Source organism: Macaca fascicularis, chromosome 16 (genome assembly GCF_037993035.2).
Source record: "Macaca fascicularis isolate 582-1 chromosome 16, T2T-MFA8v1.1".
Taxonomy (NCBI): domain Eukaryota; kingdom Metazoa; phylum Chordata; class Mammalia; order Primates; family Cercopithecidae; genus Macaca; species Macaca fascicularis.
Window position 1 is genome coordinate 48,725,546 of NC_088390.1, and position 22,562 is coordinate 48,748,107.

At 43.5% G+C, this 22,562-nt stretch overlaps 1 protein-coding gene across 16 annotated transcripts; it reads left to right on the top strand.

Moving 5' to 3' along the window:
• The first annotated feature begins 1,035 nt into the window (after positions 1-1,035).
• On the top strand, positions 1,036-18,593 carry VEZF1 (vascular endothelial zinc finger 1). Of its 16 annotated transcripts, none has more exons than XM_045375075.3 (8): positions 1,036-1,188; positions 3,132-3,291; positions 3,811-4,022; positions 5,892-6,586; positions 7,351-7,414; positions 8,475-8,676; positions 9,936-10,091; positions 15,227-18,593. In XM_045375075.3, the coding sequence occupies exons 3-8, from the start codon at positions 4,017-4,019 to the stop codon at positions 15,652-15,654; spliced, it is 1,551 nt and encodes a 516-aa protein (XP_045231010.1). In that variant the 5' UTR covers positions 1,036-1,188; positions 3,132-3,291; positions 3,811-4,016; the 3' UTR covers positions 15,655-18,593. The 16 variants fall into 16 exon arrangements, with proteins under 16 accessions (XP_045231010.1, XP_073875303.1, XP_045231011.1 ...); XM_074019202.1 differs by having other exon boundaries at positions 8,493-8,676; XM_045375076.3 differs by having other exon boundaries at positions 3,132-3,257.
• The last annotated feature ends 3,969 nt before the right edge of the window (positions 18,594-22,562 follow it).

The window sequence follows — 22,562 nt, forward strand, 5'->3', positions numbered from 1 at the left end:
TGTGTGAGGAAAGGATAGAAATGTTCAGGACATCATCATACAGGCTCCTCATCTACAAAGTTCCAGTAGCAGTGACGCCTACACGGAAGACTTGGAACTGCAAACAGAGGCTGGGGTCACCTCAGTGACATCTCCTGACGCTGTCCAACCAGAAGTTCGATTTTTGTTCTGGGGGTGAAGGAGGAAACAGACTGTACTAAAGGACTAAAATAATTTCTTGTCTATACTATCTCACTTGTTTTTATTTTTGGCGGGAGAGGAGGGGTGTTGGGATAGAATTTCACATCCTATCTTGGAGTGAAGGGGAGGATGGGGAGGCTCAGCCCTTCACCCAAGAATAACCCAGTAATGACATCTCTACGCGTGGGAAGTGTTTCCCTCCACACTGGGAGGATCTGAGGCTGCACCCCAGTGGGATTCCCTGCTCCAGTTGGAAGGCCATCTAGCCATGAGATGCATATCGTAGCGAGAGCGCGGAGGGCTTAGCCGACCAGGGAGGAAATGCCAGAGGGAAGAGACACTCGAAGTCGAAAGGGCTTCCCCCAATTTGGAGGTGGGGACCATGCTGTGCATGAGCGATTGAAGAGCCGGGTGTCCGCTGTGGCCTGTGCCCTCCGCTGAGGATCTGACAGGGACGCTACGGTGCTGGACACCGTGTCTGAGTCACGGGAGACGGCCCAGCTGTGCCCAGCGGGCCAGCGCCAGACCCTGGCGTCCTCCATCTTCTCTCCTGAGCTCCCCCTGCTACAGCTGCCTGAGCCACGGACCGCAGCACCACACACCCCCGCGGGGGGGGACGCCGCGCCCCATCCCCGCCCCGGGCCCCACCCCAGCCCCCCCGCGGGGGCCCTGACCCCACCGCCAGCGGGCACTGGCTGAGCTCCGAGGCGGCGAGCCGGCAGTGGGGACGCCCGGAGGGGGTCCGGGCGACTGGGGGCGGCGGCGGCCGGGCCGGGGCTCCCCCCCCGCCCGCGCTCGCCGCCGCGGTGGTGCGTCCCGGAGGTTACCGGAAGTGGCCGCGCTCGGCGCTGCCATGTTGAGGAGCCGCCGCTGCCGTTGCCGCCGCCGCCGCCGCCGCTTTGTTGTCGCCTCCTCCGGCTGAGGAGGCTCCCCGAGCGGGGGGAGTGGGGAGGAGGGGGGTCGGCCGCCGCAGCCATGGAGGCCAACTGGACCGCGTTCCTGTTCCAGGTACTGGGGGCCCCCCCGGGGGGGCACGGGGGGGACAGGGGGGCCGGGCCCCGGGCTGGCGGGCGGGCGGGCGCTCCTCCTCCCCTCCCTCCCGGCTCCGCTCTCCGGCCCGGCCTTAATCCCCCTTTGTTTTTCCGCCCGCCCGCCCGCCCCGGCGGAGCGGGGCTGCTGAGGTGAAAGGAGGCGGCCTCACGGGGTGCGGGGGAGAGAGCAGGCCTCGGGGTGAACCCGGGGGCCCCCCAGCACACACACGCACACACACACACTCACACACACCCTTCCCTCCCGCCCTGAAGGGGAAGGGAGGAGGCCGGTCGCTGTCACCACCCCGCGGCCCAGAGAAAGGAGGGCGCCGGGCCGCTGGATAGCGCGGGCTGCTGGGCCACTGCGTGCCGGCCCGGTCCGGCACGGTGGGGTGAGGAGGTCGCCAGGTCCTGCTCTGAGTCCCCTCCCGCCACTTCATCCATCTTTCGCTTGTTCTCTTTTCATCTCCCTCTTCTTTTTGTGTGTGTGCGTGCCTGTGTTGACTTTCTGACCCCCTCTCGTGTCCCCGCGAATAGCGGGTATCCCTATGTTCCCCGCCACTCCCCCTCACCGCCACCACCCCTCTCGTGTTTACCCAGTTCGGGGGTGGGGGGAGGATGTTGTGAGTGTGTATCCCCTCCCCAAACTTTTTCACTGGATTTACATTTTTTCTTTCCCAAGCCTCAGCCGAGCCTTGGCAGCTGACACCTTCTCCCTCTGTCCAGCTCTCCCGCCGTCCCATTGAGCCCGGGGAATCCCCTAGCCGGGCCGGCCCGGGGCGGGGGGAGCGGTGGGGGCCGGGACTCTTGGAGGCCCGACCTTCTCCCGAATCGCTTTTCTTTCTCGGCCCACCTCGAACGTTTCCTCCAAGTGGAGAGAGCAAACAAAGTCCGCTTACAAAGCCCCCAGATGAGTCACTCTCTGGGATGTTGGTCTTCGCTTTTTTGCAAGAAACTTGAAAGTGACTGTAGCCGATCTGTTTTGGCAATTCTCTTGCCCGCCCACTTTAGATGGGGGACCCCTCTTTGGCAGATCTAGGCTGGAACTTATTTTTTTCCTACTCCTTTCTATTTGCAAACGAAGCATTTAGTGGGCAGTAGCGATGAGCTCACGAGGAAACTTCGGAACTGGAGGAGGTTAGGAAGCTCGTCACTTTTAAGTGCGTTCTTCCCGCCTCTCTGAGTTATTTTCCTTTGAATACTTGGTGAAATCCCAAACGCGTAGCTGGGGCGCTTGATACCTTTTGGAACTAACAGGAACGGATGCAGAATTTTCAAAAAATTATTCTCCCAGCCACTGGATTCATCCTAGTGGAGTTAATGTAGGGATTTGGATAACTCAGAAATTACCTATTGTGTAGACTGGCCTTTTGTTTTAAGACGTATTTTTTCACATGTGGGCAATTTGATCTTTAAGTAGTTACGAAAATATATTTGGGCTTCTTAAAATTGAAAATACCCAACATTATGGAATTCATGAACTTCCCCCTTTTCTCATTCTGGTCAGTGTTGTTTTATTGTACTTTGATGAGCTTGCTAATAATGTGATAAACCAACTTGAAAATGCATTGGAAAAGAAATGATATATAACTAGCATGCATCCAGGTTGGTGTAAAGGTGGCACATACTTTTCCCCAGAAAAAAGCTCAAATAGTCATTTTAAAATATGGGATTGATGGGCCACTGAAGTGTTTTTCTTATGTGATTAAAAACCATATTAAGCATGGTGTCTATACAGATTGAAAAAAAAAAAAAAAGTTCTTCATGTAAAGGAAAAACCCGTAACGCATCTTTGGAAAGCTGGTTGAAAAATCTTTTGAAATACTTTTTAAAAATTATTTTTTCACCTGGATAAAACAAATGCCAAGCGTTTATTGATCAACTTTTTAATTGGATTTTATATTATTTAATTTTTTTCAGCTATTAAAATCTTTTTTTCCACCTGATGGAGAAGTGTGAAAACAAATATTTGATCCTGGGCTTGGCAATGTGTGCAGTGAAATTTGTTGGAAAACTTAAAATTTAGAGCCGAGAGCAGTTGAATGGGTAAAGAGAATATTTCAGTCTTTTCTATGGAAAGGTATGAATAGACTTAATCAGTTCTGGTTTTAAGTAATTTTCACTGGGGATATGGAGTTAAGTTATCTTGTTTGTTTCCTGGAGCATCCTGTTGAATTTATATTTTAAAAGAATTTAATACCTGCTTGCTTTCCAGATAACTTGGTGGAAAGTGAAAGCTATAGCTATTAAAATGTTTGATGGATGATTCTTCTAACAGGACATTCAAGATATGACTCACCGATGTTAATTTGTTCAGTACAAAATCTTTTACCCTCTGGCACTGGAGATTTCATGGTGCCATATCCTACTACCCTGGGTGATGAAATAACATTTCTGTTTTGTTTCTTGCCAGCCCCAGGAAAAGGAAAGCTTGGGCAAGGTTAAAAAGCCTTGCAGTTGAAAGAGATGGGATATAAAATTAAAACTTTGGTTTGATAATGCTAGTCAAATAAAAGCCTACCCAGAAGTTATATTTTTAAAATAAATCACTTCACTGAAGGCTGGCTGTGGTTGTTATTTTACTCTGTCTCTCCCCCAGAGAACAAGTTGGGAAAACCCAGTTCCCCCTTAGAAGGCTTCATGTAGAAGTGTGGGGATCCTAGGAATCCTCAGAGAGTGATTCCTGTAGTGGTTCTACAGCATTTCACCCAAGAAGCAGGGACCTGGTGTGACCCTCGTGTGAGAGTGAGCTTCAGCAATGCTGTAAAAATACTTTATGTTGCCACAGACATCTGAATTGGTAAAATGGCAGTAAGTGCTTTTAGTACTCCATCGTACTAATGGTTGTTTAGAGTTGAAAAATGCCTCTAAATGCTATAAGTCTGAACTTTGTCCAGAAGATCTGCATTCCCTATTATCTGATCTGTTAGCCTTTGAAATTGTATATCTTCAGCTATCTTCAGCTATTAACTATTTGTATACTGTATGGAAACTTGAGTATCCTACAGCCAGGTTGGAAAAGGGATTACGACTGGAGTCCAAATTCTGTAAGTTCCTACTGATGTCACCTGGGTTGATAGACCCTTGCATTTACAGGAGCTTCACAAATTAGATTAAAAGCGGACTGTAATTTGCTAGGAGCAGTAAGTCCAGAAAGAGACTCATAAGTAACCACATAATTTCTGAGAATGCTTCCAGGACTCAAAGGGTGATTACATCAAAATTATTAAATTGAAACTGAGCACTCTGGATATTACACCTCCTAATCATTTGGGGGAGACGAGTTCCAGGCTTAACTGTTATGCTGCCACCAAGTAAACATAGAGCAACGTGTGGTAGATGTTCTTACCCATCAGAGGAGGAGCTGTGAGTGAGTGTGTGCGTTTCTCCTTGTTTTTTCGTCCTTAATCAAGTTAGCTGTGGGACTTGTGGTTATAGAGTAAGAAGGGTAAATAACTGTCTAAAGTGTCTAAGATGATGGGATGGTCCCCTAGTAGGACATTGTATGCTTAAAATATTTGAAACTCCTCTTGAGTGCATGCATCCTATTAGGATTACAAAACTCAAAGCATAGGGGCTTGGGCTCACTGTCAAGAGTTTCAAAAATAATGTTGGTAAAGAACAACATATTAGGAAGAACTATTTCAGGAATTTTTTCCATCATTTCCTAAATGTTTATCAGTATGGAGAATTTTGAAAGTATCAGAACCAAGAGAGGAACTACTCATAAATGCCAAGAACCTGATCCATGGTGAAATTTTGGTTTCAGTGCAGCCAAAAGAATTTACAGTGTGCAGCCTCCAGTTTTGGGAGTGGAGAAGCACATCATAACAGCAAATGTCTAATACTTTATTGAAACCTACAACTGCTGGAAGAAGATAAATATGAAAGGAATATAAGTGTTTATAGTTTGTTTTTCTCATTAGTCTGTCTTTGAGAGTTTGGGATTTGAACAGCTAGTGTTGCTGAAAGATGCAGACTTCAGTATACAATTAAATAATCTGAGAAACAACTGACAGGTGTTTTGCTATGGGCTACCTTCACAGATGCCTTCCAGGGTTGCTTAATAGCAGATTTTGTTTCAACTAAACCTTTTAGTAGTCAAGTGAAAACTTAAAGTTAACAACTAGCAAATGTGTTTAGAGAACTAGATTTCTTTCATCACTTAGCAACAGCCCCTTCCTCAATCTGAGTTTTCTGATAGACATGATGCTTTTCTTCTGGGTGATAGACAAATAGATGATTATGTTATTGTGTGTACGTGAGTGTGTATGTGTGTGTTGCTGCAGTAAGGTACTATTAAATACTTAAATCTGGAGTTTTTTTTTTTTTTTTTTAATATGTTATTTAAACTTGGTTTTAGCACTGACAGACTAATGCAAACTGATTTCATCAGCTGGTCTGTCCCTTATGAACCAGGATAGTGTGTAGTTTAGTCAGCTGTTTAAAAGCAAGATCACTGTCAGCAACTTAGTTGCAAAAGTTTTGTGTCTGCACAGTGATTTTTCAATGCTTTGTATTGTGAGCTCTTAGAGTAACTAGGTGGTTGCTGGATTACCACTGCAGAGTAGCTGATAGGTTCTTTGACTGTTTCTTCTAGTCTCTATTGTCTGGAGCATGTTGAATTTCGAAGGCCTTTGTGAGAGGCTGAGTTTCTGAAGTGTAAATGTTTGGTTTTAGGCCCATGAAGCTTCCCATCACCAACAGCAGGCAGCACAGAACAGTTTGCTGCCCCTCCTGAGCTCTGCTGTGGAGCCCCCTGATCAGAAACCCTTGCTTCCAATACCAATAACTCAGAAACCTCAGGGTGCACCAGAAACATTAAAGGATGCCATTGGGATTAAAAAAGAAAAACCCAAAACTTCATTTGTGTGCACTTACTGCAGTAAAGCTTTCAGGGACAGCTATCACCTGAGGCGCCACGAATCCTGCCACACAGGGATCAAGTTGGTGTCCCGGCCAAAGAAAACCCCCACCACGGTGGTTCCCCTTATTTCTACCATCGCTGGGGACAGCAGCCGAACTTCGTTGGTCTCGACCATTGCAGGCATCTTGTCAACAGTCACTACATCTTCCTCGGGCACCAACCCCAGTAGCAGTGCCAGCACCACAGCTATGCCGGTGACCCAATCTGTCAAGAAACCCAGTAAGCCTGTCAAGAAGAACCATGCTTGTGAGATGTGTGGGAAGGCCTTCCGAGATGTGTACCATCTCAATCGGCACAAGCTCTCCCATTCAGATGAGAAGCCCTTCGAGTGTCCTATTTGTAATCAGCGCTTCAAGAGGAAGGACCGGATGACTTACCATGTGAGGTCTCATGAAGGAGGCATCACCAAACCCTATACTTGCAGTGTTTGTGGGAAAGGCTTCTCAAGGTACTGCATTTTGCTTTGCTTTGCTTTGTTTCATTATGGTATCAGTGTACTTCAGTTTTGTCTCCATGTGATCTAGAATTTTTATGTGAGAACAGATGTGGACAGACCTGTGTTATTAGAGGAGATTGGTGATAGATAAAGAAGTATTAACACCTTCAGGTCTAACCCCAGTTTGGTGTGATTGACAAGTGGTGACATAGTGATTAACCTGTTTTTTTCACTTAACAAGTGCCTCGCTGGACTCAGGCATTCATTTGGAACATGAATACTTATCACTGCAAAACCACCAGTTTTCAGTTCAGTTGGGGCACTAGACATGAGGGTCACTGTGCAAATTCAAGTAACATTTCTTGGAAGTTGGTATGACCTTGGATGCTCTTAATTAAACTTTTAGACTGTTTTTTCATTTTTCTGAAAGCACCAACATTTCACTAATTTTCATTTTTTAAAGTTTTTAGAGTTAGTATAGTGGTAGCTGTTTCTGGCAGGTGTTAAGAGTAAAACTTCAGGTATTTTGTGATTGTAAAGAATCAAGACAATATGATCTGATGTTGACTAGGAGAGAAAATTAACAAGTAGAGGCCTGAGACTTTGTTTATGGTAAGAGAGGGAAGGAGACTTGCACTGGGGGAGGGAGGTTGGTAATTCTGCTAGCTTTCTGTAAAATGCACCCCCTCCCAATCTGCCAAGCATGTAAGCATCACATAAATAGCATTTCTCTGTGTGTTCGATTATATCTTCTGTTGAAACTCTCTTTTTCACAGGCCTGACCACTTAAGCTGTCACGTAAAACATGTCCATTCAACAGAAAGACCCTTCAAATGCCAAGTAAGAGTTAAAATGACTTATCCTTAGTGTAGCACTTATCCAGAAGGTCTGAAGCAGTTGAATCTCACCAGTCTTGAATAGTCTTAAAATCACTGACCTGAGTAAATGTGGCCCATTTGACTTCTAGTTTTATAAAATATAACTGACAGCCTCTGTTTCTGTAAAGCAAGATCATTTAAAAATTTAAGTGTGTTGTTTTTGTTAAGCTATATTTCCCTTTCTTTGGGCAATAGTATTTTTTGTTAGGAAAAAAACGTTACGGTCTTGCAAAGGTGGTTGTGTATTTGAAATGAATAAAGGAATAAAGGGCTTTAATTTCTGGGTTGATTATTGAAGATGTTTTAACTGTAATAGGAGAAAATAATGAATTTTTCTCCCAAATGTTATCACTTACCGGATTTTTGTCTGTTATTACCAAATTGGAGCATTTTCTAGTTGTTTAAAAATCCATTCCAGTTAATGATTTTATTTGACATCAGTTATAATAATGAAAAGATTAAGAATTTTGCTAAATCAAATGACCGTTTTAGGCATTGGTAATTCTAGTTTGTTGCTGGAAGTCTTTTAGTGCACCTTTCAGTTAAGTTTGTTAATGACTGATTTTATTAAGTAAATGATTTGAATTCTAAGAAAGATCTAATTGGAGGAAGGAAGCTAGTGTCATTGAGTGAGTGCCTGCTATGTATACCAGGCTCTTCTTAATCCACTAGTAATTTTGTGAGAGATGTTATTATCCCCATTTTACAGATGAAGAAACCTTCAGATAGGTTAACCAACTTGTTCAACATTATGCTGTTTAGTAAATTGTGGAGCTCAACTTAAACCCAGGTTTAACTTACCCTAAAGCTTAATTTTTTGTGCTACTCTGTGTTGATGTATTTTCTTCCTTTAAAATGGAAGAGTCTAAAATTTATCAAGTGTTTTATTATGATTATGATTCTAGGTAACATATGCAATTAAAATTAAACTAGTTGTCAGCTTGCATATGTGGATAGGGTAATGCATAGAATATAACGTGCTTTAAAATGAGTAGAACAGGATAGTCTATATTTAAAAAAAGTTTTCCTCCCTCATGCAGACATGCACTGCTGCCTTTGCCACCAAAGACAGACTGCGGACACACATGGTGCGCCACGAAGGCAAGGTATCATGTAACATCTGTGGGAAGCTCCTGAGTGCAGCATACATCACCAGCCACTTAAAGACTCATGGGCAGAGCCAAAGTATCAACTGTAATACATGTAAACAAGGCATCAGTAAAAGTAGGTGGTGCTTCAGATTTTATTTCTTTTATATTTCAGATTGGTGAAATATGCATGTTTTCATAATGTATCAAAGGTATTAATATGTTTATATGTTTCCTCCTATTGCCAACATGTGCAAACAGGCAACAATGGACAGAATATATTTGTGTCAGAACTATGCTTTACTTTCATGTATGCAAACAGAATTGATAAGCTGCTAATAACCTCTAAGGTGAAAGCAGTGTTAATAAGCATGCTTTTCAAACCCAAATCTGTAGAGAAATGAGATATCATATCCACTTGCAGGTTTAAATGTTTTGCTTGCCTTAAATTCAGAGTTGAAGATAGAATACTTGCATTCACCCAGGATTTTTCTTTTAAGATTGCCCTAACCACTAGAAGAAGGCATTTTCCTAATCCTTTATTCTATTATATATGTATTTTATGCAGTAAAAACATCAAATTCTCAAAAAAATAGGTGGCCACAGGAGAATGGGGAAGAAAACTTAATGTGTGTTATATCTATCCATTTTTGCTTCTTTGTAAGTATGTTGGGTTTGTTATCTAGTGTGTTGTACTTTATAAGCATTCACTTCTTTTTTTTTTTTTTTTTTTTTTTTTGAGATGGAATCTTTGCACTGTTGCCCAGGCTGGAGTGCAATGGCACGATCCCGACTCACTGCAACCTCTGCCTTCCAGGTTCAAGCGAGTCTCCTGCCTCAGCCTCCCAAGCAACTGGGATTACAGGCGCACACCGCCATGCCCAGCTACTTTTTTTGTATTTTCATAGAGACATCATTTCACCGTGCTGCTCAGGCTAGTCTCGAACTCCTGAGCTCAGACAATCCACCTGCCTTGGCCTCCCAAAGTGCTAGGATTACAGACGTGAGCCACTGTACCCGACCTATAAACATGCACTTTTAGTGTACATTGTTGTGGTCAAGTAAAAAATATTTTGTTGAATGTTGATTAGTCCTATATTAATATTATCAAACTTCCATTTTTAAAGACACTTGGTTTGTTTTTTTTTTGACACTTGGTTTTTTTTTATAGCAAAGATTCCTTTTCTCTTTTATATTGTTTTTCGCTAATTCTCTAGACTTTTTAGTGCTTGTTTGTTTCGACCAATGTAGACACAGCAATAGGAAAGATGCACTTACTAAGAGCTATCAGGTTAAATGGTTAAGATCACAGAAGCATGAGAAGTCAATTTTGAAAAAAAAAACGGCAACAGTTTTACAGGTAAATACAGTGTTTTTGGTTTGTCTTTGTAATAGCATGCATGAGTGAAGAGACCAGTAACCAAAAGCAGCAGCAGCAGCAGCAGCAGCAGCAACAACAACAACAACAACAACAACATGTGACAAGCTGGCCAGGAAAGCAGGTAGAAACACTGAGACTGTGGGAAGAAGCTGTTAAAGCAAGGAAGAAAGGTAAGGCACAGCTTCCAGTGTTGAAAATATGGCTAGAGAAGTGTTTTCATTTAGTATGCCAAGTGATCAAAGTAGAGAAGCCACAGTTTTAGGAAATGTAGCTTAATGGAAACATGGAAATAGTGCATGCTGGGAACTATCTGGTAAAGTATAGTTATTGGCAGATAAGTTATTACTAGGAATTAAAAGTTCTCAGTACTTCTATCATGTTCTTTCTTTTGATTTACTTTTTGTTACAAACTTGGAGCCAAAATTGGTCCTTTGCTATGCCCAGAGTTGCATTTTTATTTTCAAGTTGATGTCAATCTCCATGCATTGTGGGTTTTTTTTTAACCTTTCTAAAATATTCCCACTTTTAGAGGTGGATATCCTTGTGTGTACATAAGTTCATTTTCTTACAACTGTGCTATTTTTGCTCGTTAGTGTTCTTTTTCATTGTATTATTTATTACATGTTTCAGATTCTATAGTGTTGATGTCTTTTCTCTTGGTCACACCCTTAAATCTCCTTCAGTCCATCACTATGGCTGGCCTTAACATACCTAGTCTTCTGCTGCTGAGGACTTTACTGTAATTGCTTAAAAAATTTTAAATGATTTGCTTTTCTCTCGTGTGTATCTTCTAACAAATCAGTTGGAATATCAGTTTTCAATATACTTTTCAACTTACTAGTACAGCTTTGGCTTCTGGACTATTGTGCAGCCATTTCAAATGAATCATTTTGTCAATGTACCATGAGCCAAAGGGCAGATTTGTAAATTCCTTCTTCCTCCTCCACCTCTGCAGTGTCTTACTATGTTAAATGTTAAGGAATGCTCTATCTGTGGGCTCCTCTGTATGTAATTCCTTTTCTGTGTAGTTTCTTCCATCTTTTGCTTCTTTGCTTCGTGTAGCGTGGCCCTCAGAGTGATCCCTTCTGTTTTTTTTTTTTTTAGACAGTCTCTCGCTCTGTTGCCCAGGTTTGAGTGCAGTGGCGTGATCTCGGCTCACTGCAGCCTCCACCTCCTTTGTGCCTCAGCCTCCCGAGTAGCCAGGACGACAGGTGTGTGCCACCACACCTGGCTAATTTTTGTATTTTCACTAGAGACAGGGTTTTGCCATGTTGGCCAGGCTGCTCTTGAACTCCTGATCTCAAGTGATCCACCCATCTCAGACTCCCAAAGTTCTGGGATTACAGTCATGAGCCACCGCACCTGGCCAGAGTGATCTCTAAACCTCCTATACCTGGATAAAAATAAAAGGAATAGCATTCTTCTTTTTTTTTTTTTGAGATGGAGTTTCGCTCTTGTTGCCCAGGCTGGAGTGCAATGGCGTGATCTTGGCTCACTGCAACTTCTACCTCCTGGGTTCAAGCGATTCTCCTGCCTCAGCCTCCCGAGTAGCTGGGATTACAGGCATATGCCACCATGCCCAACTAATTTTGTATTTTTAGTAGAGACAGGGTTTCTCCATGTTGGTCAGTCTGGTCTCAAATTCCCGACCACAGGTGATCCGCCCGCCTCGCCCTCCCGAAGTGCTGGGATTACAGGCATGAGCCACCAGGCTCAGTCAGCTTTCTTTTTCATACATTTACTGGCATTGGAAGAAAAGAGTACAGCAGTCCATATAGGCTTTCCACCATTCCTCAGGTGCTGCTTGTTCCTAGCTTCCATTTGAAGATTTGTCATTATTTTATTTTATTTTATTTTATTTTATTTTATTTTTTTTTTTTTTTGAGGCGGAGTCTCGCTCTGTCGCCCAGGCTGGAGTGCAGTGGCGCGATCTCGGCTCACTGCAAGCTCCGCCTCCCGGGTTCCCGCCATTCTCCTGCCTCAGCCTCCCGAGTAGCTGGGACTACAGGCGCCGCCACCACGCCCGGCTAATTTTTTTGTATTTTTGGTGGAGACGGGGTTTCATTGTGTTAGCCAGGATGGTCTCGATCTCCTGACCTCGTGATCCGCCCGTCTCGGCCTCCCAAAGTGCTGGGATTACAGGCTTGAGCCACCGCGCCCGGCCTGTCATTATTTTAATAAAATGTTTTGGCCAGGTGTGATGGCTCACACCTATAATTCCAGCACTTCAGGAAGCCAAGGTGGGAGGATCACTTGAGGCCAGGAGTTTGAGACCAGCCTGGGCAACATGGCAAGACCCCGTCTCTACAAAAACTCAAAAAAAAAAAAAAAAAATTTAGCCGGACGTGACAGTGCGTGTCTATAGTCCCCACTACTCAGGAAGCTAAGGTGAGAAGGTCGCTTGAACCCAGGAGTTTGAGGCTGCAGTGAGCTACAATTGCATCACTGCACTCCAGCCTGGACAACAGATTGAGACCCCCATCTCAAAAAAAAAAAAAACAACTTTTGTGTTAGAATGGGGAGAGGGGACTGGCAATGGGGAGGAAAAAGTGTAGTGCTATGGTAATTGTATAGTGCGTTGAAAGTATATTATGAAGGGTATTTTACTTAGATAAGGAGTAAAAATGTTTAAGTCATAGTAAAAGGTCACTTAGATTAAAAAGAAAACACGGAGGAGGAGGTAAGGGGGTCAGCAAATAAGAAAGTAAAAATTCTTTGGTGAAAGCAGGCGGAGAATATCCTCAGCAATACTCCCAGCACCTTAAAGTGAATTGGTTTTCTCTCATTCTCTCTCTTGGTGTACTCCTCTATTTGGTATTGCATTTCAGTTTGCTTGCACAATAAGACTTGATTGTTTAGCTCATCTTCTGACTTCCATGAAACAAAATGTTATTGTATTCCCATTCATAGCGTGAATCTCTCTGGAAAAGACCACTGATGTTAGAAACCTCTGTATTCATATTAGTAAATGTCACATTTTAGGGGAGAGGAGACTCCTGACCTGAAAACCTAAACTTGAATTTACAGCATCCCTTTAAATATTAGGCCTAAATAAGCTAACGTAAGTTTTCAAACCTGATTGATGATCATATCATCTGGGAAGCTTTTTAAAAATACACATTTCCCAGGTTGCATCTAAATTATCTAAATTTCACTATTGATTCTCCTGGAGTCCTTTTTTATTTTTTGAAGTCCTCTAGATAGTTGATTTTGATAATCACCCAGGTTTGGGAATCCCTGATAGGGAGAATGGTGTATGCCAAAGTTACATTGTATTGCTCAAGTAAGGGCTGCTTAACTCAAGGGTCCCCCTGCGGTGATAACACCTTTGTGGATCACATACAGATCTCTATCGTTAGTTCAAGTATGTTTCTCCATTTTGACAGCCAAGTCACAGCTAGCCTACCCATCATTTTACTGCTGTTTTCTGGTGCTGAATTTTTGTTGAGGGGTGGGTTGGGGATGTTACCTTGAAGGGAAGTATTTTTTTTTTTTTTTTTTTTGAGACGGAGTCTCGCTCTGTCGCCGGGGCTGGAGCGCAGTGGCCGGATCTCAGCTCACTGCAAGCTCCGCCTCCCGGGTTTACGCCATTCTCCTGCCTCAGCCTCCTGTGTAGCTGGGACTACAGGCGCCCGCCACCTCGCCCGGCTAGTTTTTTGTATTTTTTTAGTAGAGACGGGGTTTCACCATGTTCGCCAGGATGGTCTCGATCTCCTGACCTCGTGAGCCGCCCGTCTCGGCCTCCCAAAGTGCTGGGATTACAGGCTTGAGCCACCGCGCCCGGCCAGGGAAGTATTTTTTGTTTGTTTGGTTTTTTTGAGACGGAGTCTCGCTCTGTCGCCCAGGCTGGAGTGCAGTGGCGCGATCTCGGCTCACTGCAAGCTCCGCCTCCTGGGTTTACGCCATTCTCCTGCCTCAGCCTCCTGAGTAGCTGGGACTACAGGCACCTGCCACCGCGCCCGGCTAATTTTTTGTATTTTTAGTAGAGACGGGGTTTCACCGTGGTCTCGATCTCCTGACCTTGTGATCCGCCCGCCTCGGCCTCCCAAAGTGCTGGGATTACAGGCGTGAGCCACCGCGCCCGGCCCAGAGAAGTATTTTTTAAGAAGTGTGTAGACTTGGCTCACACCTTAATCCCAGCACTTTGGGAGGCTGAGGTGGACAAATCGCTTGAGCCTAGGAGGAGACCAGCCTGGGCAACATGGTGAAACCCGATCTCTACAAAAAACACAAAAATTAGCTGGGCACGGTGGTACGTACCTGTAGTCTCAGCTACTTGGTAGACTAAAGTGGGAGGATTACTTGAGCCTTGAAGGTTTGTGGCTGCAGTAAGCCATGATCATGCTACTGCACTCCAGCGTGAGCAACAGAAGGAGACCCTGTCCCAGAAAAAAAAGTGTTCAGGTTTTGTTGGGTTAGAAGGACCAGGGACCCCTAACTCACTGCAGGGTCTCCTTGCCTAGCTAGTTCTCTTTAGTATGTTTGGTGGTATGTGTAATATGTAGAGTTAAAGATACTAGGCATAAAATAGGTGATTGTATCAACATCAGAAACAGAAGAAGAAATGGGAGTGAGGAGAACATGAACTTATTGAGGAGTGTTTTTTTTCTTTCCTAATGTAGTTAAGAGACATAACCAGAAAGAATAAGATTATTTAACTGAAACATATTTCTAAAACTGAAACAAACAGATGATACTAAAATAGCTTGTTTATCGTTCCCCAGTTATGCATTTTTAAAACCTTAACAGAATGTGACTTCATGTCTCAGGCTTTAACATACTTATTGAGTATGCACACCTCTCTGTGCTAGTTACAGTGTGCCTTATGAGAAGATTTTTCTGATTATCTGTTATTGTGTAACCATTGGCCCAGCTCTGTGTAAACAAGCTCTTTAGCCTGGCCTGCTGGAGGTTGGCTCTTCCCAGGAAAGTTTTTAGAACTCAGAGGAACTGCATGAAGTAGTAGTGAGAACACTTAGCCCTGCACTGCAGAAGTTAACTGATCCTCTCAGCATCATTGTGAGGTAGGTAAGTAAATCTGAACTTGAAACCTAAAGTGCAAGGCTAAACAAGTTGCTTAAGTCCTTACAGGAGGTATAGCATCAGAAGGTGATTCATACACTGGGATCCCTGGCCCCCAGGCTTGTGCTCAGAAAGACCCTCTGTTCTGTTGACCACTTGATAGAAAACTGGAATTTGATTAAATGTTTGACATTTTTAATGAAAAGAAATTGATTCAGAAACTGTTTGTGAATTTTGCTCACTGTTTTGAGAATCTAAAGACCCTTTTGTCTTCTTATTTTAGAAGCTGCTAACCTGTGCCAAACCTCGACGGCTGCTACGACACCTGTGACTCTCACTACTCCATTCAATATAACATCCTCTGTGTCGTCTGGAACTATGTCAAACCCAGTCACAGTGGCAGCTGCAATGAGCATGAGAAGTCCAGTAAATGTTTCAAGTGCAGTTAACATAACCAGCCCAATGAACATAGGGCATCCTGTAACTATAACCAGTCCATTATCCATGACCTCTCCTTTAACACTCACTACCCCAGTCAACCTCCCCACTCCCGTCACTGCCCCAGTGAATATAGCACACCCTGTCACCATCACATCTCCAATGAATCTGCCCACGCCTATGACATTAGCTGCCCCTCTCAATATAGCAATGAGACCTGTAGAGAGCATGCCTTTCTTGCCCCAAGCTTTGCCTACATCACCGCCTTGGTAAACAGTATTATAAAATCAAAATATGGGTTAAAGTAAATATTTACCAGCAACTTAACTTTTAGTTGATTAAAGCAAAAAGTAAACCATGAAATTGGGAGATTTTGTTATATTAGTTAATAAGAGTGTGGTAGCATTTTCCTCCAATTTGGCTGGGATTATTCAAAGTAGGGTGTGTATGTAACTTATCACTGGACCACTTTAGTTTAATCAGAAATTCCTTTTAGCTGACAACATTGCTTAAACAGGATAGTAGTTGGCAAGATGAAATGCCAGAATTAAAACCAATCATAAATAAGTAGAACCCACTTCAAAATAAAAAAAAAAAAAACAGCATTACTATTTCTAATCCCAAGGAATCACTTTATTGTAAACACTAGCAGAACTCTTCTCCCTATACAAGGTGGATGGCTGATTTTAACCTGAAATTCTAAATCCACAGATTGAGAGCTAGTGTAGAATTGTCTGTGTTTATTGTTTTTATGAGTAAATACATGCATTGTCATAATAAAATGCATTTCAGAGAATATGCATTTTACCTTTGGGAATATGTTAATTTCAGGCAGCATTCCCTATGGGAAAGGTGATACCAGCTCTGATATGCAAAGCATATGATAATTTATCATTCTAACTTCAACATATAATAGGGATTGTGACCTGATATTTGGAGATGTAAATATTGCTCAGCATATTAATCCCGATGGAAAATAGCATTGTAGTTGACTTTTTAAAAAAAAAATTTAAAAAAATCTACAAATTGTGTTTTGCTAAGAAAAGCCTCAACTGACAGAGGAGAAGTCAAGTGTGTGGACAGGCAGCCTCCTAACAAACAGAGGCCAATGGGACTCCTGTTTAGGAGCCAAGGAGTACTTTGGAACAGTTCAAATATATTGCTTTAAATTGGAAGACGCTGGAGGCACTGGGATGTGATATGCCCCTCTCTCTCCCAATCAGAGCCTGTTGATGTTACAACAGGGACAGATGTGTTAGTTGCTCACTAGAGTTTATGTCTTATATTAAATTGTATACAGTTTTTATTCTAACCACTAACTAGGTAGTATATGCCCCTTCAGAACATGCAGAGTGTATCTTTTTTAAAATTTCTCCTTCCGTTTCTTAAGTATTGCTCAGATTTGTTCAACTTTGTAAATATGGACATCACCTTTTTTTTTTTCTTTGAGAAAACACTTGTATCAGCTTTGTGGTGGTTTCAGGGAGACAGCTGTCTGCACTCCCTGTAGAAACCCAGCAATGATTGTGCACGTTGAGACATGTGCTTTTTATTTCTTAGCAGGATATTTTATCTCTGTACATAAAGTAGAAACCAAAAGCTAGGGAAACAGATACTCTTTACACCATCATGCCACACATTGTTTTTAAAGCATTGTGTTAAAAAAAAAAAGTTAAACCAAGACGCTGTGATTTTTTTTTTTTAAGTTGCAATATGTTTTTGGTTTTTTTCATTTTTTAATCATTGCAGTTAAGAGAAATGGAAATTAGTTGTGTTAATCTTGCAGAATGTTTGCAGGACTGACTATCAAACTGGATGATTTCCGTTTATACCCTACTGTGTCAGTTCAAGCATCAAAATACCTTGCATCTGAGGCAGACTTCCTACATCAGGGACAGGTATCTGTGTGTCATTATACAAAACAGTTCTAGGGGGTTGAACTACATAGTAAAAAAAATAAAATAAATAGTACTTAGTGTAAAATAATTTTATAAATGATCTTTTGTACTTTAGGACATTAAATTGTACAACTTTTGTATATATAAAAGCTTAGGAACTTTCTGTTTAGCAGGAAGGCAACACATTCCTACACTTTTAATGTATATGTTTGTTATAATGTCCATGTAAACATGCCCTATGTTTGTGCCTTTTAATTAGTTTGTCTCAATAAACAAAATGTAGAGAAAAATATGTAGCTATGACTTTGTTACAACTGTTCTTATCCACAGTACAAAAATGGTTTGTTTTTAATATGTAGAGCATTATGTGTGGACTACTGGAAGGACTCGTGTAGGGAAAGCCCAAGAATGACCCTGCTGAGGCCTGAATTGGGAGGCACAGTGGCTACATTTGGAGGAAGTCCACATTTCCTGGCATGCAGACCCAAAATTGGGTTCTGGCTCTGCCTGCTGGGATCTGTTATCTCTGATGGGCTGGCAATCATAATCCACAATTCAGACAGCCCAGACTTCCTCCACAGTGGTCCAGGGAGCAGTCCTCAGTGGGGGCAGGTGTGGGCCCTACCCCTAAGCTAGAATGTGGTTGTCAGAACCCTGAAAGTATTAGTTCTAAAAAAAAAAAAGATATATACTAGAAATAATTGTTTTATCAATTCATTGTATAATAAACAGGAGTGAGACTTCATTGTATGACTTCAGTTAAAATGCTATTTTGTATGCATTCTTTATTCACTTAAGAAGCTTGTCTGCAATAATAAAGCCACGTCATGTCTTCTTTTGGGAGGGAGAGAGTCGATGGCAGGAGGGGGTTGTGGGTGGGCCACTGAAAAGGGGGACCGAATAGGTTGTGTGGTGAAATTCTCCTGTGTCTTGGAACTGGAATTGAGTTTCGATGTTGATGAACTGATTCAACCAGGTGTTGAAGGCACGACGGCCACTGCTCTACGAAAAGGGAGAGTATGTTTTTCCCTTCTGGTTGTAACCTGGTTAAGAGCTTCCCCTTTATCAGATTGGCAGCTAAACAGTTGTATTAGATAATCCTTAAATTTGACATCCAGCCTGTTATGCTCTAGGTTTCGCTGCTTGGCCTGCATTTGCTTTTTATTGTGTATCCATTCCCCTCCTACGGTGTGCTCCTAAATGAAGGTTTCTATGTAAGCAGATGATGATTTTACCTGTCAATACCAGCACTGTATTACTAACATGCAAAATACTGCAGATTTATTTTGAAAATTAAAGTTAACCGGTCACAAATGTTATGATGGATTGCTTAATACCTCAGAAGCTTCATCAGTTTGCTCTGATAATAGAAAAATTTTTCAAGTACTATCTTTTCAGGTGTGCACATCTCAGTATTGGGTTGGAGAGAGGAAAGGTCCAGTATCAGGCTGGTTGAAGGGTGGAAGGGCACCAGACTGCCCTTGGTAGGTGCACCCTCCCAAGCAACTTGGGTAAGGCCCAGGAAGCCAGGACTGGAGGCAGTGGTCACAGGTTGAGGTCCCTGTCTTACCCAAAAGAGAAGATGGGTTTAAAACATTTCTTCTCATGCTCTAGGACCCAATTTCCTTAGTTGAAAGGGGTGTTAAGCTGAGTCCCTTGCCCATTTGTGTTCAACTGGATTTATTAGATGTCCACTGAGGACCAACAATGTGCCACACACTGTTAGGCACTAAGGGGCATGAAAAGTTGATTAAGACATGGTTGCTGCCTTCAACGAGGCTGTTAAGGGAGATATGACGAGTGATGGTATCACCAGAGAGCAAATCAGGATGAATGTGACACTTCATTCAATGAAAAAGTTTTGGATACCTACATCTGTTTTATATAGAATTGAGGCTTTCCAAACTTCCTGTGATAATTGCTTTAGTCCTTTAGTGACTCAGTGAACACAGCTGGAGGAAAGTGTTCTTCGTGCTGTTTTTGTCCTGGGAACAAGGGAAGTGTTAGTTCACCGAGTTGCTAGTTAATCATTCCAGTCCTGGCTGTTTAGGTGTCCCCACTCATCTCAAGGGGCCCTGTAGTTTGGTCCTCTCTGAACAGACCTTGGTTTAGGATGTAGAGGGGATAGTGGAGGTTTTCACTTCAGTGTACTCAAGGATCATTGGACAAAAAGTCCAATCTGTTCATGGGACAGTAATCAATTTTTCCTCCCTGCCCTAATAGTCTTGGCCATCAGTCTTGCACTTTTTCCACTTCCTCCTTAAAGAGTCTTGTATCCTGAAAGAAGGCCATTTGTCCCTGGTTTGGGTCTATAAATCTCCCCCACAGCTGGCCTGACATTGGCAGATTACTGGAAAATCTCCCCTTGTAAAAATAGGGGGCTAGGCAGGGTGCGGTGTCTCACTCTGTAATCCCAGCACTTTGGGAGGCCAAGGCAAGCAGATCACAAGGTCAGGAGATGGAGACTCTTCTGGCTAACACGGTGAAATGCTGTCTCTACTAAAAATACAAAAAATTAGCCGGGCATGGTGGTGGGTGCCTGTAGTCCCAGCTACTCGGGAGGCTGAGGCAGGAGAATGGCATGAACCCAGGAGGCGGAGGTTGCAGTGAGCCGAGACTGTGCCACTGCACTCCAGCCTGGGTGACAGAGCAAGACTCTGTCTCAAAAAAAAAAAAAAAAAAGGTGGGGACTGGCCGGTTAGTGTGTAAATGCCAGGGCAGAATACTGACTAAGTTTGTGCATTAGTCCAGATTCCAGCTTCTCTTGGTTGCCCACCTCTGAGCAATCAAAGGCCCATGTAGTTCCCAAAAAAGGAATGAAGGATCACGAGCTTTCCTTTGAATCTTTGCATGAGGTAGCCCTCTCCTTAGACCTACCCATTAGGGGTTGGCTAGTTAGCCTTCCTCTTCGCAAGATAGGCACTTGACCCAGATCTTGGCCCTGGACCATGAAGGTCAAGTACACATCACTTTACAAACCCACCCTGGATCACTTGAGGCAAGGATTTGAAGACCAGCCTGGCCAACATGGCAAAACCCTGTGTCTACTAAAAATACAAAAATTAGCTAGGTGTGGTGGTACACGCCTGTAGTCCCAGCTACTCAGGAGGCTGAGACATAAGGATTGCTTGAACCTGGGAGGCAGAGGTTGCAGTGAGCTGAGATTGTGCCACTGCACTGCAGCCTAGGCAACAGAGCAAGATGCTGTCTTAAAACAAACAAATGAACAAAAAAAAACACCCTGATAGTTTTTGTTGTTGTTGTTGTTTGTTTGTTTGTTTTTGAGATGGCGTTTTGCTCTGGTTGCCCAGACTCGAGTGCAATGGTATGATCTCGGCTCACTGGAACTTCCGCCTCCCGGGTTCAAGTGATTCTCCTGTCTCAGGCTCCCAAGTAGTTGGGATTACAGGCATGCACCACCACGCCCAGCTAATGTTGTATTTTTAGTAGAGACGGGGTTTCTCCATATTGGTCAGGCTGGTCTTGAACTCCCGACCTCAGGTGATCCACCTGCCTTGGCCTCCCGAAGTGGTGGGATTACAGGCGTGAGCCACTGTGCCAGCCCTGCCCTGATAGTTTTTACCATGACATGATAAAAGAAGGAAGTTTTATACTTCAGATTCTCTATCACTACTGACTTGCATCATAATTTGAGAAGTCTTCTTCATCTCTAATTATCTTAAATTGACATCCCACCTCCCTCCCAACCCCTAAATATCTCTTTCAAAATTACATAAAATGAGAACTTAAAATCATGACTCCTTTGTAATGTATGTAACTGCTAACCATGTAGGAAGAACTCTGATTAATGGAGTTTCCTCAAAGTGAGGTCCACCTGCATCTGGCTGTGTCAGAAACTAAAGAAGCACATTTGAGGAAAATATTCTGTTCTGCCAATGAGCTATTCCTTTGGCATGACAGCTGAGAGAATGAGGAGATCAAGCGGAATGAAAGGGAGCGATATGCCCTTCCAATGACTGGTCCAGCAGCTCTCTCTTGCTCAGGCAAGGCTGGGACAGATGCACCAATTCTAGAGGCTGCCCATGGAGAAGAGAGCCATCCTCAAAAACTGGGATGAGAAGCCAGGTCTTTGCCAATCTTAGGGACAACTGGGGACTGCCAGAGGCTTATTATCCCTACAGAGTCAGCCAGACAGATCTGTTTTGAAGGAGCTTGGGTCCCCAAGGCCCTTGCCTGTGAACCAAGGAATTCTTATATTTGTTAGTGACAGGAAAAGAGCTAGAGAGAGATCAGTCTTGCATGTGTATGGAGGAAGAAAAAGGGGAGTCTTGGAGGTTAGGAAGAAGCTAAGCAAGGGAAAAGAGATACTTTGGAGGAAATGTCCTTGTGCTACCTGTGGTATCACTCCTACCCTGACCACCCTCTCCATGCACCTGCCCTGGACTAGACATGATTACTCAGGGAACTTGGAGACAGGCTGCTATTCCGAGCCAGCTGTGATGATTTTTGTTTCAGCCAATAGGCAGGAAAGAAGACATGCTTTTCTTCACCAGATAAAGGAGAAAAGGCCAGGTGTGGTGGTTCACACCTGTAATCCCAGCACTTTGGGAGCCCAGTGCAAGCGGATCACGAGGTCAGGAGTTTGAGACCAGCCTGGCCAACATAGTGAAACCCCATCTCATACAAAAATTAGCCAGGCATGGTGGCGCGTGCCTGTAATCCCAGCTACTCGGGAGACTGAGGCAGGAGAATCACTTGAACCCGGGAGGCAGAGGCTGCAGTGAGCCTAAATCACGCCATTGCACTTCAGCCTGGGCAACAGAGTGAGACTCCGTCTCAAAAAAAAAAAAAAAGGAGAAAAATCAGAAGCTGAAGAAACAGGCAAGATTCAAGTAATTAGGAGTGGGGACCTGTGAACCGCTTCTTGCTGGAAGAAGTGGGGTCCCACCCTTTCCTGAAATCCCAGAGCTCTGTCCCAAAAGAGTAGGTCCTGATTTCAGGGTGGCCCTGTCAACGTAAGGGAAGTTCTGTCACCTTGTCAACACCAGAGATTCTGTGGCTATCAGGCACCTCTGAGGTAGAATAATGGGGAGGAGGGAGTCTTTGGGAAGAGAGAGAGAGAAAGGAGACAGTCATTGCTTCTGCTGTTTTCTAGGCCTAGAATGCTCTCCCCATAACCAGCCCTCCAACATTCTTTCTCCACCGTGAACCCCTAGACATGCAGAAAGTGTAATTTAAATGTTGCTTCCTCTGAAACCTTTCCCTGCCTACGTCAGGCAGTTAGTTTGTTCCTCCTTGGTATAACAGGAATAGGTGGGAGAT

What these genes read in the sequence shown, in the direction of transcription:
- VEZF1 (XM_045375073.3), top strand. Translation starts at nt 1,156, where the DNA reads ATGGAGGCCAACTGGACCGCGTTCCTGTTCCAG. An exon ending in TGTGGGAAAGGCTTCTCAAG is followed by an intron (nt 6,587 to 7,350) that starts GTACTGCATTTT and finishes TCTTTTTCACAG; the next exon opens with GCCTGACCACTTAAGCTGTC. An exon ending in TGTTAAAGCAAGGAAGAAAG is followed by an intron (nt 10,092 to 15,226) that starts GTAAGGCACAGC and finishes TTCTTATTTTAG; the next exon opens with AAGCTGCTAACCTGTGCCAA.